General features: G+C 35.4%; 1 protein-coding gene across 30 annotated transcripts in view; it reads left to right on the top strand.

The window, feature by feature from the left end:
- Positions 1-15,276, top strand: part of LOC144291790 (uncharacterized) — a 186,377-nt gene that overhangs the window by 164,627 nt on the left and 6,474 nt on the right. For 25 of the 30 annotated variants that reach the window (XR_013359298.1, XR_013359317.1, XR_013359311.1 and 22 more), the window contains 2 exons: positions 12,897-13,018; positions 13,526-13,667. Coding sequence is in view for 1 of the 30 variants with exons in the window: in XM_077861571.1 (XP_077717697.1) it covers positions 12,897-12,928 (32 nt within the window). In the remaining 29 variants the exon portion in view is untranslated. The other 5 variants (XR_013359302.1, XR_013359301.1, XR_013359296.1 and 2 more) reach the window with 2 other exon arrangements.

Raw genomic sequence — 15,276 nt, 5'->3', positions numbered from 1 at the left:
GATTTATTTATTTATTTTAGAGTGAGAGAGCATGAGAGCGGCATAGAGAGAGGAAAAGAGAATCTCAAGCAGTTGCCACACTGAGCAGGGAGTCCAATGCAGAACTTGATCTGAAGACCCTTAAATCATGACCTAAGCTGAAACCAAGAGTTGATGCTTAAACAACTGTGCCAACCAGGCACCCCAACTATTTCAATATGTTTTAACAAACAGAATCAATCTGACGAACTTTTTAACTTAAGATATTGTTTCAGAATTAAAGTATTTTAAAGAACTTTCAATGAATTTTTGTGTCTTCTGCTAGAACCTATATCCGATTAGAAATGTGATTATCACAGCAAGACTCTTATTGACAGCAAGAAATAGCTCCCCATTTGAAGCAGACAGTAGTTTCTCTGATAGCTTAGCCTTATAGAAATGTTTTTGTTAACTTTCTATAGCTCTCTGATGATTTATTTGCAAATATTTTAATATATATGAAATGAATGACAGAATGTTTTGAATTTCTCCTCCTTCCAGTTAAGGAGAAAGGATTTGTCCTCACCACACTTATTTCTTGATCTTCCATAATTTCCCAATTGTTGTCAAGAAGTTTTCCTTTATTTTGCTTTTTTAAAAAAATATTCTATTTATTTATTTGAGAGAGAGAGAGAGAGAGAGAGAGCATGAGCTGGGGGGAGTGGCAGAAGGAGAGAAAGAAGCAGGCTCCGCACTGAGCAGCACCCTGGGATCAAGACCTGAGCCGAAGGCAGATGCTTAACTGACTGAGCCACACAGGTGCTCCAAGAAGTTTTATTGATGTTAAGGATGTGCTCTTTTATAAGAATGATGGCCTTAAAAATTTAAATTACTTTTATTAATTTTTATCTGTTGGATTAAATTTCTTTGAACCAGCTCCATGGGAGCCTGGAATAAGGTCTGGGATGACTTTATACAGGTTACACATAAACAATTCCATTTCAGACAGACTTAAAAATTGCACTCCTGTAACTGCCAACAACATAAACATTTTCAGATCCACTGTCATTCCTTTATTTCAAAAATTTCAACCAGTGTTAAAGTTAAAAAATTAACTTAGAATTAAGTATCTATAGCCTTGTGGTATCCCACAGATAAACTCCAGCTGCAAGCCATGATAGTGAGCCTAGATTTAATGTTTGACTTTCAGGTTGACAGGGTGAGTAATCTGAGCCCAAGTTGATAGTAGTGACCCTCAACTAGAACAAATTGATGTATTAACAAATTCTTCTATGTGGACTTCTCAATGCTTCCAGAAAAATATGCTACTTTTGAGAGGTAGTAAATAAAAACCATCAGAATAAAATCTCTTCACAAATGCTCATTTCCACACAGGATTTTCTTGACCTTTCAATAATAGAAATGGCAACACTGAAATATTTTTTAGTCTATCTCATTATTAAAATAATAAATGAGTAAGGAGCACCTAGGTGGCTTAGTTGGCTAAGTGTCTGACTAGTAGTTTTGGGTCAGGTTATGATCTCAGGGTCTTAGAATCAAGCCCTGCATCAGGCTCTGTGCTCAGCAGGGAGTCTGTTTGATATTCTCTCTCTCCCTCGGAACTTCCCACTTCTATCACTCCCTCTCTCTCAAAGAAATACATAAATCCTTAAAATAATAATAATACCCAAATAGCCAAAGGAATGTTGACAAGGAAACCCAGAGCTGGAGGCATCACAATTCCAGACTTCAATCTCTATTACAAAGCTGTAATCAAGACAGTATGGAACTAACACCAAAACAAACACATAGGTCAATGGAAAAAATAGAGAACTCAGAAATGGACCCTCAACTCTATGGTTAACTAATCTTTGACAAAAGAGGAAAAAATATCCAATGGAAGAAAGTCTCTTCAACAAATGGTGTTAGGAAAATTGGACAGCCACATGCAGAAGAAAGAAACTGGACCATTTACTTACATCATAAACAAAAATAGACTTAAACTGGAAGAAAGATCTAAATGTGAGACAGGAATCCATCAAAATCCTAGAGGAGAACACAGGCAGCAAACTCTTTGACCTCAGCTGCAGCAACTTCTTGCTAGACACATTGCAAGGGGAAACAAAAGCAAAAATGAAATTTTGGGACTTCATCGAGATAAAGAGCTTTTCACAGCAAAGCAAACAGTTGGCAAAACTAAAAGGCTACCTAAAGAATTGGAGGAGATATTCACAAATGTCTTATCAGATAAAGGGCTAGTATCCAAAATCTATAAAGAACTTACCAAACTAGTTATCCCAAAGATAAAAAGTCCAGTGAAGAAATGATCAGAAGACATGAAGGACATTTCTACAAAGAATATATACAAATGGCCAAAAGAGGCATGAAAAAATGCTCAACATCATTCAGCATCAGGGAAATACAAGTCAAAACCACAATGAGATACCACCTCACACTGGTCAGAATGGCTAAAATTAACAACACAGGAAACAACAGATATTGGTGAGGATGTGAAGAAAGGGAACCCTCTTCTACTACTGGTGAGAATGCAAACTGGTGAAGCCACTCTGGAAAACGGTATGGAGGTTCCTCAAAAAGTTAAAAATGATGACCCAGCAAATGCACTACTAGGTATTTATCCAAAGGATACAAAAATGCTGATTCAGAGGGGCACAAGCACCCCAATGTTTATAGCAGCAATGTCCACAATAGCCAAACAATGGAAAGCAACAAAATGTCTAAAAACAGAAGAATGGATAAAGAAGATGTAGGAATTTACATATTTATATAAATATATATATTTATATTTATAAATTATATATATAGATTCCTACATTCCTATATATATATATATATATATATATATATATATATATATATTACTCAGCCATCAAAAGAATGAAATATTGCCATTTGAATGACATGGATGAAACTACAGGATATTATGCTAAGTGAGGTAAGTCAGTCAGAGAAAGACAAGTACCACATGATTTCACTCATATGTGGAATTTAAAAAACAAAACAGATGAACATAAGGGAAGAAAAGGCAAAATAAAATAAGATGATTAACCAGAGAAAGATAAACAATACAAGACTCTTAGCTATAGGAAAATCACTGTTGCTGGAGGGGAGGTGGGTGGGTGGGGGGATATGGGGTAACTGGGTGATGGGCATTAAGGAGGGCACTTGATGTAATGAGCCCTGGGTGTTATATGCAACTGATGAATCACTAAATTCTACTTCTGAAACTAATAATACAGAATATGTTAATTAAATTGAAATTAAAAATTAAAATAAAGAAAAAATAATATAATAATAAATGGGTGTGGGAGATAAGAGAAAAGTGGTGAGACGTAGAACTTAAGTAATGAATGGATTGTCATAAATTCATTGTTGTGAATCTTTGCTGGTTTAAAGAACAAACATGTAAGAATATATTAGATGTGGTAATAATCACAAAAATAAGAATTAAATTGACAGATTGAGGTTCCATGGTAATTCTCCAGAATAATATCCATATCTATATTTCCTAGCATGGATGTCAAAGGTTTTGTTTTTCTAATTTCCAGAGTAACAAACTCCACCTGGGATACAACTCAAGGTGTATTTCTTTCCATCTCTTATATTGATAGTGGCCTTTATAATCCTTTTCTCAGTATTTATATAGTCATTTGACTTCTCTCAGAATTTATATAGTCATTTGAGTGGAATCATTTCACAGTGGTTTGAATATGAAGTCAAAGATCTTTGGGAGACATTTTGGAAGGATACCTGTTACACTATCAAACCAATTTTTAGATTAATGAGAATTATATTACCATGCCATGCTTAGAAGAGTTTTTCAGAAAAAAAACCTAATTTTGCTTATTTTAAGAAATGATATAAATGAATGGCTTTAACAAAACAATTAGTTGGATAATTGCTAGTACAGTGTTTTTTTAAGGAAATAAATGTGAACACTTTCTTATGAGAGGTAGATAGGTGACTATCCATGTTTTGTTTTGTTTTTTCTCCTGAATAATGTATGCGTTATCTACCAGACAGGTAGAAATTTTCAGATATCACCACCAACATACCTGTAATCATTTGCTCAGAATGACAACATAATTTTTCAAGATTTTGGAGTTCTCCAGAGCTTTCTACTTTCCAATTTTGTTATATTCTAGAATTTCATTCTTGAATTTTAGGCCACTGAAGTGGCTTTTTATTTTTTATTTTATTTTATTGTTTTAAAGATTTCATTTGTTTATTCACGAGAGACACATAGAGAGAGAGGCAGAGACACAGGCAGAGGGAGAAGCAGGCTCCCCCTCGGGAGCCTCATGTGGGACTCGATCCCAGGATCCTGGGATCATGACCTGAGCCAAAGGCAGATGCTCAACCACTGAGCCACCCAGGTGCCCCCGAAGTGGCTTCTTAAAATAAGAATGATGATATTTATTCTGTACTTCCACCATTTTAATTTATTTTCCCAACATCCATTCATTAACAGACCCCTCCCCACACACAGTTAGATACTTTTGAGTAAATGTGCCATGTGTTCAGAAATTTTTTTTTCAGAGTATTTTATTTTTCAGAGTATTTTTCAGAGTATTTCAGATATAACTATCTGATGAAAGCACATCCCAAATTATTACTTATGGCTGTAATTGGCTTTGATTCCTCTTCAGGGCTTGCTCAGGGCAGCCAACTAAGCAAAGGAATATAAACTTTTGGATTTGCATCTTATTTCTTGCTTCATTAATTTCATTAGCTTCCAAACTGATGAGTTCTTTGAATTAAAATGTCATTTACATTTAATACCCAAAATCACTTTCTTTGCATTTTAAACCTTTTAATTGTATTTTTGAATTCTAGTTCTAAATTGTGCTAGTCAAAGTCTTAATTAGATTTATGTCATAGGGATACAGAAGTTAGCTGAAGAGTAACAAGCTTAAATGAGAAGATTTTCTTTATAAGGACTTGCAAAATGGCTTAAATTATGTGTTATGCAATGTAGATTTTCTATATTGTGTAACTAAAGGTATATGTCTAAGATCAGTGAATGGTGTACACAGGTAACTATTGATTTATATAGAAAGATAAAATCTGGACACCTGGAGAAGAGACCTTTCTTTTTTCCAGCAAGAACAAACTGTGTGGGATTTGTATGGCGTCTCACTTAGGAAGAGAAGATTTTATTCTGCTGTTTACTTATAACAGTGACAAATGGTGGCTAGAAGGAAAAGCAAAGTATGTAATCAATCTTAACACCTTTGTGTTTTTCTGAGAAAAAAAGAAAAGAAAAAACAACAACAACAAAAAACCCAAACAAAACCTAAAGAAGGACAAAGTGAAGGTTATAATTTAAGAGAAAAAAAATATCTCTTGTTTCTGCTATTAATGATGATGATGGTGATAGTGATAATGACAGCGGTGATAATACAAGCAATGAAAACTGTCATTCCTAATCTTTAAAAGGACACTACACGTTAGATATTATCATCAAAGTTTCATAGATGAGGATATTTGAGGTTTACAGAGGACAAATAAAAAAAATGGCCTAAATTGACACTTCTGAAAAATGACAGAATAATAAACAAATCCAGTTTAGTCTCTTTGAAGTCTAAGGCCTTCTTGGACTTCATGCTGCTCATCCTGAAGACACTCAGTGTCAGTGGTAGTCATGTGTGGTTCAATTGTTTATTTTCTGTACTTGCAATTATATAGAAAGTTCAATTTCTAAAATCCTTCCTGAAAAGTGCTTGGAACTTGTATTTTCACTCTTTAAAAAAGAAAAAGAATTTGATGTTTTAAAGCACAAATATAACTCTATTCTAGTGTGGACATATTCAAAAAAGCTGAAACATAGTATGAAGATTCAAAGTATAGCAAAATTTGTCTCATTAAAAAAAGATAAACCATATAGTCAACCAAATTGCAGCTCCTGTCACATGACTAAAATTATAAGGCTCAACAAAATTCATAAAGTATGAGTACATTCATTTAAGCAAAGGCCACACATCTAAGCTCAGATCCTTTTACTGGCATTATTGTGATTCTAACATGTGCTGGTTTGATTCTTGCCCAAGAAAAGACATTAAAAGCATGAGATTCGGAGTCACATAAACATGGGACAAATCCCAGATTTGCCAATAGCCACATGGCTTTATATTTAACTTTTTAATACTCTATTTTTTATAGAGCGAGATTAACTAGATTGGACCTCATAGTGTTACTGTGCACAGTAAATTAATAAGGTACTATATAAGTGGACATATTATCATCCTCGATCTTGTTGTTAAAAGAGCACTAACCTTGGTTTAGAATATGACCAGATGAGATTGCTTTTTGGTGATTCTCATTCATTTACTGAACTTTATCTGAAATCAGATCATTTGCCTTGTTCTTTGCTAGGCACTGATATGGAAGAGGAATAAAATACACACTCTCTCTCTCCTGGGTCCCACTTCTTTGTCATCCTTGCTCCCAAGCTTCCTACTGGCTTGAGATTTAACTGAAGTTTTTTTTTTTTTTTTTTTTTTTTTTTTTTTTTTTTATTTATGATAGGCACACAGTGAGAGAGAGAGGCAGAGACACAGGCAGAGGGAGAAGCAGGCTCCATGCACCGGGAGCCCGACGTGGGATTTGATCCCAGGTCTCCAGGATCGTGCCCTGGGCCAAAGGCAGGCGCCAAACCGCTGTGCCACCCAGGGATCCCTAATTGAAGTTTAAGAGCTCAGAATATCCAAAGACCTGTTCGAGATTAAGACTCTTTTTTCATCTCCTTCTTACAGTCTAAAAACTTTAAAATGGGGATGAGCATGATCCTATTTAAAAAATCATTCTGACCACTCTAAATGAGAAGTGGGGAGAATGCCTGTGGATGCACATACATCAGGAAAGACTCCAAGGCAGGAGTCCAAGGAAGACATTACAGTAGGCTTAGCAAAGTCAGTGGCTGGTGGAGATGGAGAGAAGATGATGGACTTGAAATAGAGAAGCAAGGTAACACTGAAAGATCCAATAGTTTGGATATGTTAGCACAGGTAGAGGGAAGAAAATGAGGATTGGATTAATATTGATTTGGGGAAAAGGGACTAAGGGTAAACTAGTCTTGCATGGGAAAACCAAGAGATCAGCTTAGGATACGCTGAATTTGAGATGCTTATGACATATACCAAGCACAGATGTCAATCCAGTGTTGGCTAGAAGAAAGTGGAATCCCTAAGAAAGGTTTACACTGAGATATAAATTTTGGAATTCTTATTAGGCAGATAGGTTAAATCAATGAAAAAAATAAAAAGGCATGGTACCAGCCCTTCAGGAAATTCTGTGTATCAAGGTGAAATAAAGAAGAGGGTAATGTGTGGGAGATACCTAGCAGAATGCCTGGTACATATTTAAATGTAAATTAAAAAATTTTAATAGTAATAATTTAGAATTATAGCTGTGCTCGGATATCCATATGAGTATTACGCCAAAAGTAAAGGCTAGATATATCTCAAATACTTGAACCATTTGTAGTTACCCCCACTGAGTTACAGTTATGTTGTAGAGTGCATTAATGATTCTATTGATCTACTAGTTATTTTTTTTTTCCATTGATCTTCTAATTAAGTTTTGACTTATGTTAATTTCCCCAGCTTTTATTTCCTAGATATTGGTTACTTGCACTTTGTACTGCTTTTACTACCTACACCACAATAGAGTTTTCTGAGCCAAATACCTCTCTTTGTGATTTAGCTGAGCAACAGAAGGCAGAGAACATTGCAATGATGCTAAATATATGGGGTGACCTTCAGTTTCCTTCTTCCTCTACTCTTCTGATCCAGCACTCTGAATGTTTTCATTTGGAATGTAAATCTGCTTTTCAACAAAGGCGACTTTGATTAAGTTCTCTAAGTTCTTGGGTGAAATTTCAGCCAACCCTCAAGGTCTTTGGTAAATTTTTACATTATTTAGTTTCTCAGTTGTCTTCAGCTTTACTAAAAGCAAAATCCTTATGAATTGTATTTTTCTGGATGGGGTACTCTTTGTCATTTGCTCTTCATTTTTGTACCTACATTTTAAGTCTAGGTACTTCCCCCTACCCTGCATTTTTTTTTAATAAGATAAAGAATATTTAGAAGAAGAGTATTTATTTTGCTAAGTCTGTGAATGAAAAAACATAATTGATGTTCAGAATCGTAATCTTGCCCATAATTTCTAGATCTATTCATTATTGTCCTATTTGAAGATATTTCTGTCATATTTTAAATTGCATGACTGACAGAGAAACTTGGATATAACAGAATTTTCTGATGCTGAATATAGATGACATGGAGCACTTGCTCAGAGGTCTTAGAACACAGATGTCTAAGCTGTTATCTTGGGCCAAATCCTCACTTATTTTGCCAAAAGCACATATCAATTAAATGGAGTCAGAACTTTCTGCAATATTACATTCACATTCTGGCTCGCTGAATACATCAGCATTAACATTTTTGGGTTGGTTTATGTTTTTCCTTTTGAATTATCTAGGCATCCTGTCACTCATTGTTTTTTGTTTATTTGTTTTTATTGATTTTATCTATCTTTTAAAACTAACACAACTTTTTCATACATCCCAGAGTTTACTTTAGTCCACCCTTAAATAAACTCATAAAATTTGAAAATAAAAACCTTAAGTTATAGTGATATAATAATGATTCGAGAGAAATAAGGAATGGTATAAAGAATTCTTTACTCAAGTCATTCTGAAATGGTTCTGTGCTTTTTCGTTGCATAATTTGGTGAGCTTGGGCAAAGTTTTTAAAAATATATTTTTATTGTTGTTTTAGTGATTAGTCTATTTATTTAAAGATTTTGTTTATTCATTTGAGAGAGAGAGAGAGCAGAGCAGGGAGAGGGGCAGAGGAAGGGGGACAAACAGATTCCCTGCTGAGCAGGGATTTCAAGGACAGGGGATCCCAGGACTCTGAGATCATGACCTGAGCCGAAGTCTTGATGCTTAAGCAACTGAGCCACCCAGGTGCCCCTTGGATGTATTTTTATTAAAACCTGGTAACTTTTTGTTTATTCAGTTTTTGATTGCTTCATTCCAACTTCTTTCTAGCATGGGCTATGTCTCCTACACTCCTCTATAGCTAGGAAAGACTATGTTCTACTAGGCAGATACAGATACACACATGAAACGTGGAGAAGGTGAGCAGCATGCGTCTGGGGAGACCAAGACTTCTGGAAAACATGTCGCCAAACTAATTCTAAATCTAGAAGTGGTGGCAGTGATTTCTTGATGTGGCCACTTTCTAATCACCACATGATTATGTGGTCTAAAGCATGGGTTAGCAGCATCTCTCTTATCAGATATATGATGATATATATTATGTATATATATGGTAATCCTTAATGAATCCCCTCTTACTCTATGTCACCAGAATAGATTGTGTTTCTATAACAACTAACCATACAGTAATGGCTTATATATGATGAAAAAATAAAACCCTTGGTTTATTTGAACCACTGTTTCTTGTTTGTTGTGAGGGCGGGTTCTGTTACTTCAGTTTCATTTTATAATTTAAAAAAGTTACACTCAAAGAATAGAACTTGCCACGTGGATTTGATTTAAGGAGCAAGTGGTGAGATGGATATTAAAAACCAGACATAGGGGGGATCCCTGGGTGGCTCAGCGGTTCGGCGCCTGCCTTTGGCCCAGGGCCTGATCCTGGAGTCCTGGGATCGAGTCCTGCATCGGGCTCCTGGCATGGAGCCTGCTTCTCCCTCTGCCTGTGTCTCTGCCTCTCTCTCTCTCTCTCTCTCTCTCTCTCTCTGTCTATCATGAGTAAATAAATAAAATCTTAAAAAAAAAAAAAACAGACATAGCAGAATAAAAAGCTAGTGGCACTTGTTACAACATGGTAAAATATTTGGTACACTGTCACCTAATGTACCTTTGAAAGCAAACCATGTTACCAATGGAACTGAAAAAAAAAATTCAAAATGTTGAGTTAGCCAATTTCTCTCTGTCAATATCTTCAGTACTGCAGGCGCCACTCATTTATTAGAAAGATCACCATTTCCTTACCACAGTGTAGTGTCACCTTCTGTTACATCAAGGGACTGCATATGTGTGGGTTTGCTATGTGTTTGCTTTTCTGTTCCATTGTTTTATTAGGTGTATTTTATTGCCAATACTACAGTCTTAATTATTGTAGCTTTGTAAGTTTTTTTTTTAATGTGGTAGTATTTATTCTCTTTTAAGATTGTTATATTATATTGGGCCTACCTATTTCCATATAGACATTAGATTCAAATTTTTAATTTCCAGAATTCACTCATAATTTTTTTTTAATTTTTTTTATTTATTTATGATAGTCACACAGAGAGAGAGAGAGAGAGGCAGAGACACAGGCAGAGGGAGAAACAGGCTCCATGCACCGGGACCCCAACGTGGGATTCGATCCTGGGTCTCCAGGATCACGCCGTGGGCCAAAGGCAGGCGCCAAACCGCTGCGCCACCCAGGGATCCCTCACTCATAAATTTTATAAAAAAGTTTTTCTAGACATTTTAACAGAATAAAGAATTGCTCTTCTGTCTCTACTTTTCTAAGATTTTAAAAAATGATACATGGATCCAGAATTTTTATTAAGATCCTGCATTGAAATGATCATATATTTTTTTTTCTTCTTTATTCCATTAATGTAATGCAGTAGGCAGAAAAATGGTACAACCGGAAACTATAAATATGCTGTTACATGGCTAAAGAGATGTTGCAGCTATAAGTAAGGTTAATTACCTTAAAATAGAGAGGATTATCCAGATCATCTCTATCTGACACATGAGCCCTTAAATGCAGAGAACGTTCTCTGGCTGGGAAAGTAAGAAAGGATCACCCTGTCATTTCCTGAGGGTGGCCGTGTTAAAGCATGAAGAGCCCCAGCAGTCTCTAGGACTAGGTGCTGGTTGATGTCAGTGAGGAAACAGGATGGTAGTTCTCCAACTGCAAAGAACTGAATTCACTCAAGAGCTAGAATGGACTTGGAAGTGGATTCATCTCTAGAGCCTCTAGGCTCTCTATTATAATGTCAAATATTATAATATTAGCCTTGATACATGCCAAGCGGAGGACTCAGATGAGCTGCACTGTACCCGCCCTTTTGACACAGAACTACAAAATTATAAATCTGTATTGTTTTACACCACTAATTTTGTCATGATTATTATGACTGCAGTAGAAAACATGTAGAGAAATAAATTAACTGATTTTTAAAATATTAAACCAAACTTACATTTCTGAAATGATTTCTGTAATGAATAATTATTCATTATGTATTATCCTTTATATGTATTGATGGGTTTGATTTGCTAATATTTTGTAATTTTTTGTCTTTACTCATACAAGAGATTGACCTATAATTTTCTCTTTTTTGTTAACATTTTTGTCAAATTTTGATATTAAGGTTATACTGCTCCCATAAAATGAGTCGAGTAGTTTGAAAGTGTTCCCAACTTTTTTATTCTCTGTACAGTTTCTATTAGATTCTATTTTTTTCTTTCTTATTTGTGTAGAGGATTTCATAAATGAAGCCATTGTGCTATGGGGAGTTCCTTTGTAGAAAGAGTTTTGATAACAAATTCAATTTCTTTAATTGATGTAGAATATACAGTTATTTTATTTCTTTTGTGTCTAGTTAAGTTTTTTTATTAATTGCCAATTTTACCTACATTTTCAAATAGAATTACATTAAGTTGAATCTTTAAATTTTAAATTTTGGAGGATCTCCCATTTTCCATCCTTGAAATGGACTAATTTTTGCTTTCTCTCTTTTCTTTTATTTGTTTTCCTAAGTACTAATCCATGTTATGGCTAATTTTGAAGAACATACTATCACCCTTGTTAATTTCTCCTATTGTGTGTTGTGTTACATTTCATTAATTTCTTCTTTCATCTGAATTATTTATTTTACCCCACCTTCTTTTGATTTAAATTGATGTTCTTTTCTGAGATGGACACTTAGCTCATTGATTATCAGCATTTTTTCTTGTCTAACATATTAATTTATGGCTAAAAGTTTATTTTAAATGTGGCTTTCTTTATATCACACATTTTAATATGTACATTATACAGAAAGGGACATTCTTGGATTCTCTGCAATAAATTGTGGTGACTCTGCAGGACTGAATCACTTCCCTGGAAGAAGAGTATAGTGGCCTGAGTGCTAAATGGAACTCAAGTGCTAGACTCCTAGCCATTATGTCAGCAATCCAGAAAGATATATTGTGACTGCATTTTCCCATTAGAATAAATACAACAATGTGCTGTCAACCAGAGACTAGAAAAAGGACTTGCAAACATTTGTTCAGCAGAAATGAGATGCAGAAAGGGAATTTAGGAAGCCAAGAGGCAAATTCCTGACAGATGTGGTCCTTGTAGGTAGTCATGTTCACCTAGCCCTGGGAAACCCGTGTCAGACTGAGGTCCAGGTAGAGACTGGACATCATTTGTACCAGTGCCTTATGTGACAAAACTGCAGCTACCTCCCAATTCATCTCTGCATGTCTGAATCTGAGTGTTATACACCCAGAAAGATGCTTTGGTACTTGATTTGTTTGTGACAAAAAAAAAAAAAAAAAAAGTACCTATTGGCTGCTTTTCTTCACAATCTCTTTTTCCTCCCTGGATATTTGCATGTTAGGATAGAGGATGAATTGGTTTTAGGACAGGAAAGGAATGCAATGCTAGGACTAATGTGCAGACATGAATTTATCATGAAGTTATTAAAGCTTAAAGGATTTCACTTAAGAGAGCATCCTGGCAGTATATTCACAAGGTCTTTTGTTTTTGGGGAAAAAAATTTTTAAAGAAGATATTTAACCACTGTTTTAAAAGCTTTATGAATACCACTATCACAAAAGAAGTATCTGTTGACTTCCTAACTTACCTATATTTTTTTATCCTTTTGACTTCATACTCTAGATTTATCCCTGCTAAAGTATATGATTTTCTAGAAGCTACAGTATCTCCATCCAAGAAAGCTTTGCACTAAGATCCAAGCAGAATTTCAAATACTTCATCAAGAGAAGATGATGCAGTTTTAGGTAAATTATGAGTAATATCTTTGAATATGCAGTGTCTTTAGCCAGGGCCCTGCCAAGATTAGCAAGAGAGAAAGTAAGACAGATTGACATTTATTAATAGGTTCATGTCCCTTATTATTTGCCTTCCCCACCTCCACCCTTAATGAAGGAGCTTTACCTACACAGCAGCCACTCCTCCCACCCCAACAAAAACCTTGAAAATAACCTTTAAATGTAATAAATTTGGGGACCTCAGTATTGTCCTCTTGCTATTGTCTCCATTGCTATTCCTTTAATAGTTCTCCATTGACACTTGTACATGTGGTAAGCCAGGATGACTTTTGCCTAGGGAAGTCAAATGCACACTAAGATAAATTTCAGAACTAATACAATGGGAGATTCACAAAGGCAAAGTGAACCTCTTACTTTTGGCCTAAAGTGTGAGAGGCTGGCTACATATTCATTACAAGCTTATCTTCTGTATGACTTTGTCTTTATATGACCAGTCCTCTGTTTTATCTTTCTAAGTCACAGTTGAATAATGATGAGGCACGTAAGATATCTGGTTACCATGTACCCTTCCCAAGTCCATTCTATTCTCGTACCTTCTCAATGGGAGAATAGCATGATTGTAAGACTAAAGCATACAGGGCTTTCAGACTCTGTGAAGGTAAGTAAGTAAATATTAACACATATAGTCTTTGATAAGCATGCAAGTTGAATGTGTGCTGTTACATGTAATCTTAATATCCATGGAAAATTAACCAGATTCCATTTTTTGGTCCTAGCAAAAGATATTTAATCTATTTCCAAACCCTACCCCCCAACAAAAGAAAAGCAAAGGAGAAGAAATATGTGAATATAAGACATGCAAGCTAGGAGCTGTAGATAGAGATTTCAAAGAGAAGCTTTCGAAGTGAGAAATGAGGGAGGTATTGCATATGGAGGTCTGTCAAAGACAGAGAAAAATAAAAAGAAATTTAAAAACCATTGCTCTGGACTATTTGTCACCTTCATGGTGTTCTAAGAAGTAGAAGTCGAATAAAGGGCTTGAATTATTTTGAATTTGTTCTGTTTTCATGGGCTGTGTCATTTTAACTGCAACATTGCCCTAGGTCTGAACTGTGTGGGTCAGGGCTACAGCAGTATTTGTATGTATTAAATTTATAACTTCCCCATGAATCAGGGAAATTTTGCCCTGAATGTATTATTAGGTTTTCATAGGGTACTTCTGTTTGCTGTTTATCTTAGGAGTGTACTTATTAACTTGAACACATTTCCAATTTTCCCACGAGCCCTCTTATGCACACATTTAACAAAATTAGCCCTTACGTATTCAGGTTTTATCTCTAGAATTGTTTTTGTAATAATACATAATAGGCAGGTTACTGTTATTTTTGGAACTTATATTCTAACATTGTAATATTTCTAAAATGGACATTTTTATTCATTGGCTACTCCAGCAACTGAGGAAATCAAGCTTTTCTAATAGCTACTGGTTACCGGAGGAGTCTAATTAATTTTTGCCATTATGCAATGAGATCATGCAAATTTATTTCTGAAAAATTGTATAATAAAATGCAAAAAAAAAATCCCATCTTTGTTATTTCATGAGAAAACATTGGGTATTATTGGAGAAACATAAATGATCCCACAAGCAAGGGGATAATACATAGCTTAAGCTTTGTTTCCGAATAACTGATCCTCAACCAACAGCCTGGCACCATGAAAGCTACTGCTCCACCAATACTTCCCAGCACCTCTCTTATCTCAAAGAGAAATCAACAAAGATCAGATCATTTTAGTTTGGTTCCCCAAAAAAGCAGGTCCAGAGTCAAGGATATGGATACATGTATTTCATTTGGATGTGATCCAAGAAAATGGAGTGGCGGAAGAAAGATGAGCTCAAATTCTCTGACTTGCGTGTGTGTGTGTGTGTGTGTGTGTGTGTGTGAAGAATGAGGTCTACTCACTCGCTAGCTTTATAACTGCTTTGATGAAAGCTAGGTGATGACTGCTTCGACCGAAGAGTAGAGTAGAAATGTATGACAGAAGTGATGCTGCGTAATTACAGAGATCAACTACAAGAATCTTTGCTGCTTTTGCCTCAGTATTTTGGAACAATATGTATCCCTGGGGACTCCAGGTCAGCACATAAGTCAAAAGTACATTGCGATTGCCATTGTGGACAGGCCCCATGTTAATTCTGTAGCACATCTTTCCTGCTCTATGTTCATGATCCCAAAGCCTTTAGAGTAAGGCCAGAGAATATGGTTACA

This window comes from Canis aureus, chromosome 20 (assembly GCF_053574225.1).
Source record: "Canis aureus isolate CA01 chromosome 20, VMU_Caureus_v.1.0, whole genome shotgun sequence".
NCBI classification, from domain to species: Eukaryota; Metazoa; Chordata; class Mammalia; order Carnivora; family Canidae; genus Canis; species Canis aureus.
The sequence above is the reverse complement of the archived record's forward strand: the minus strand, read 5'-3'. Positions and strand labels throughout refer to the sequence as shown.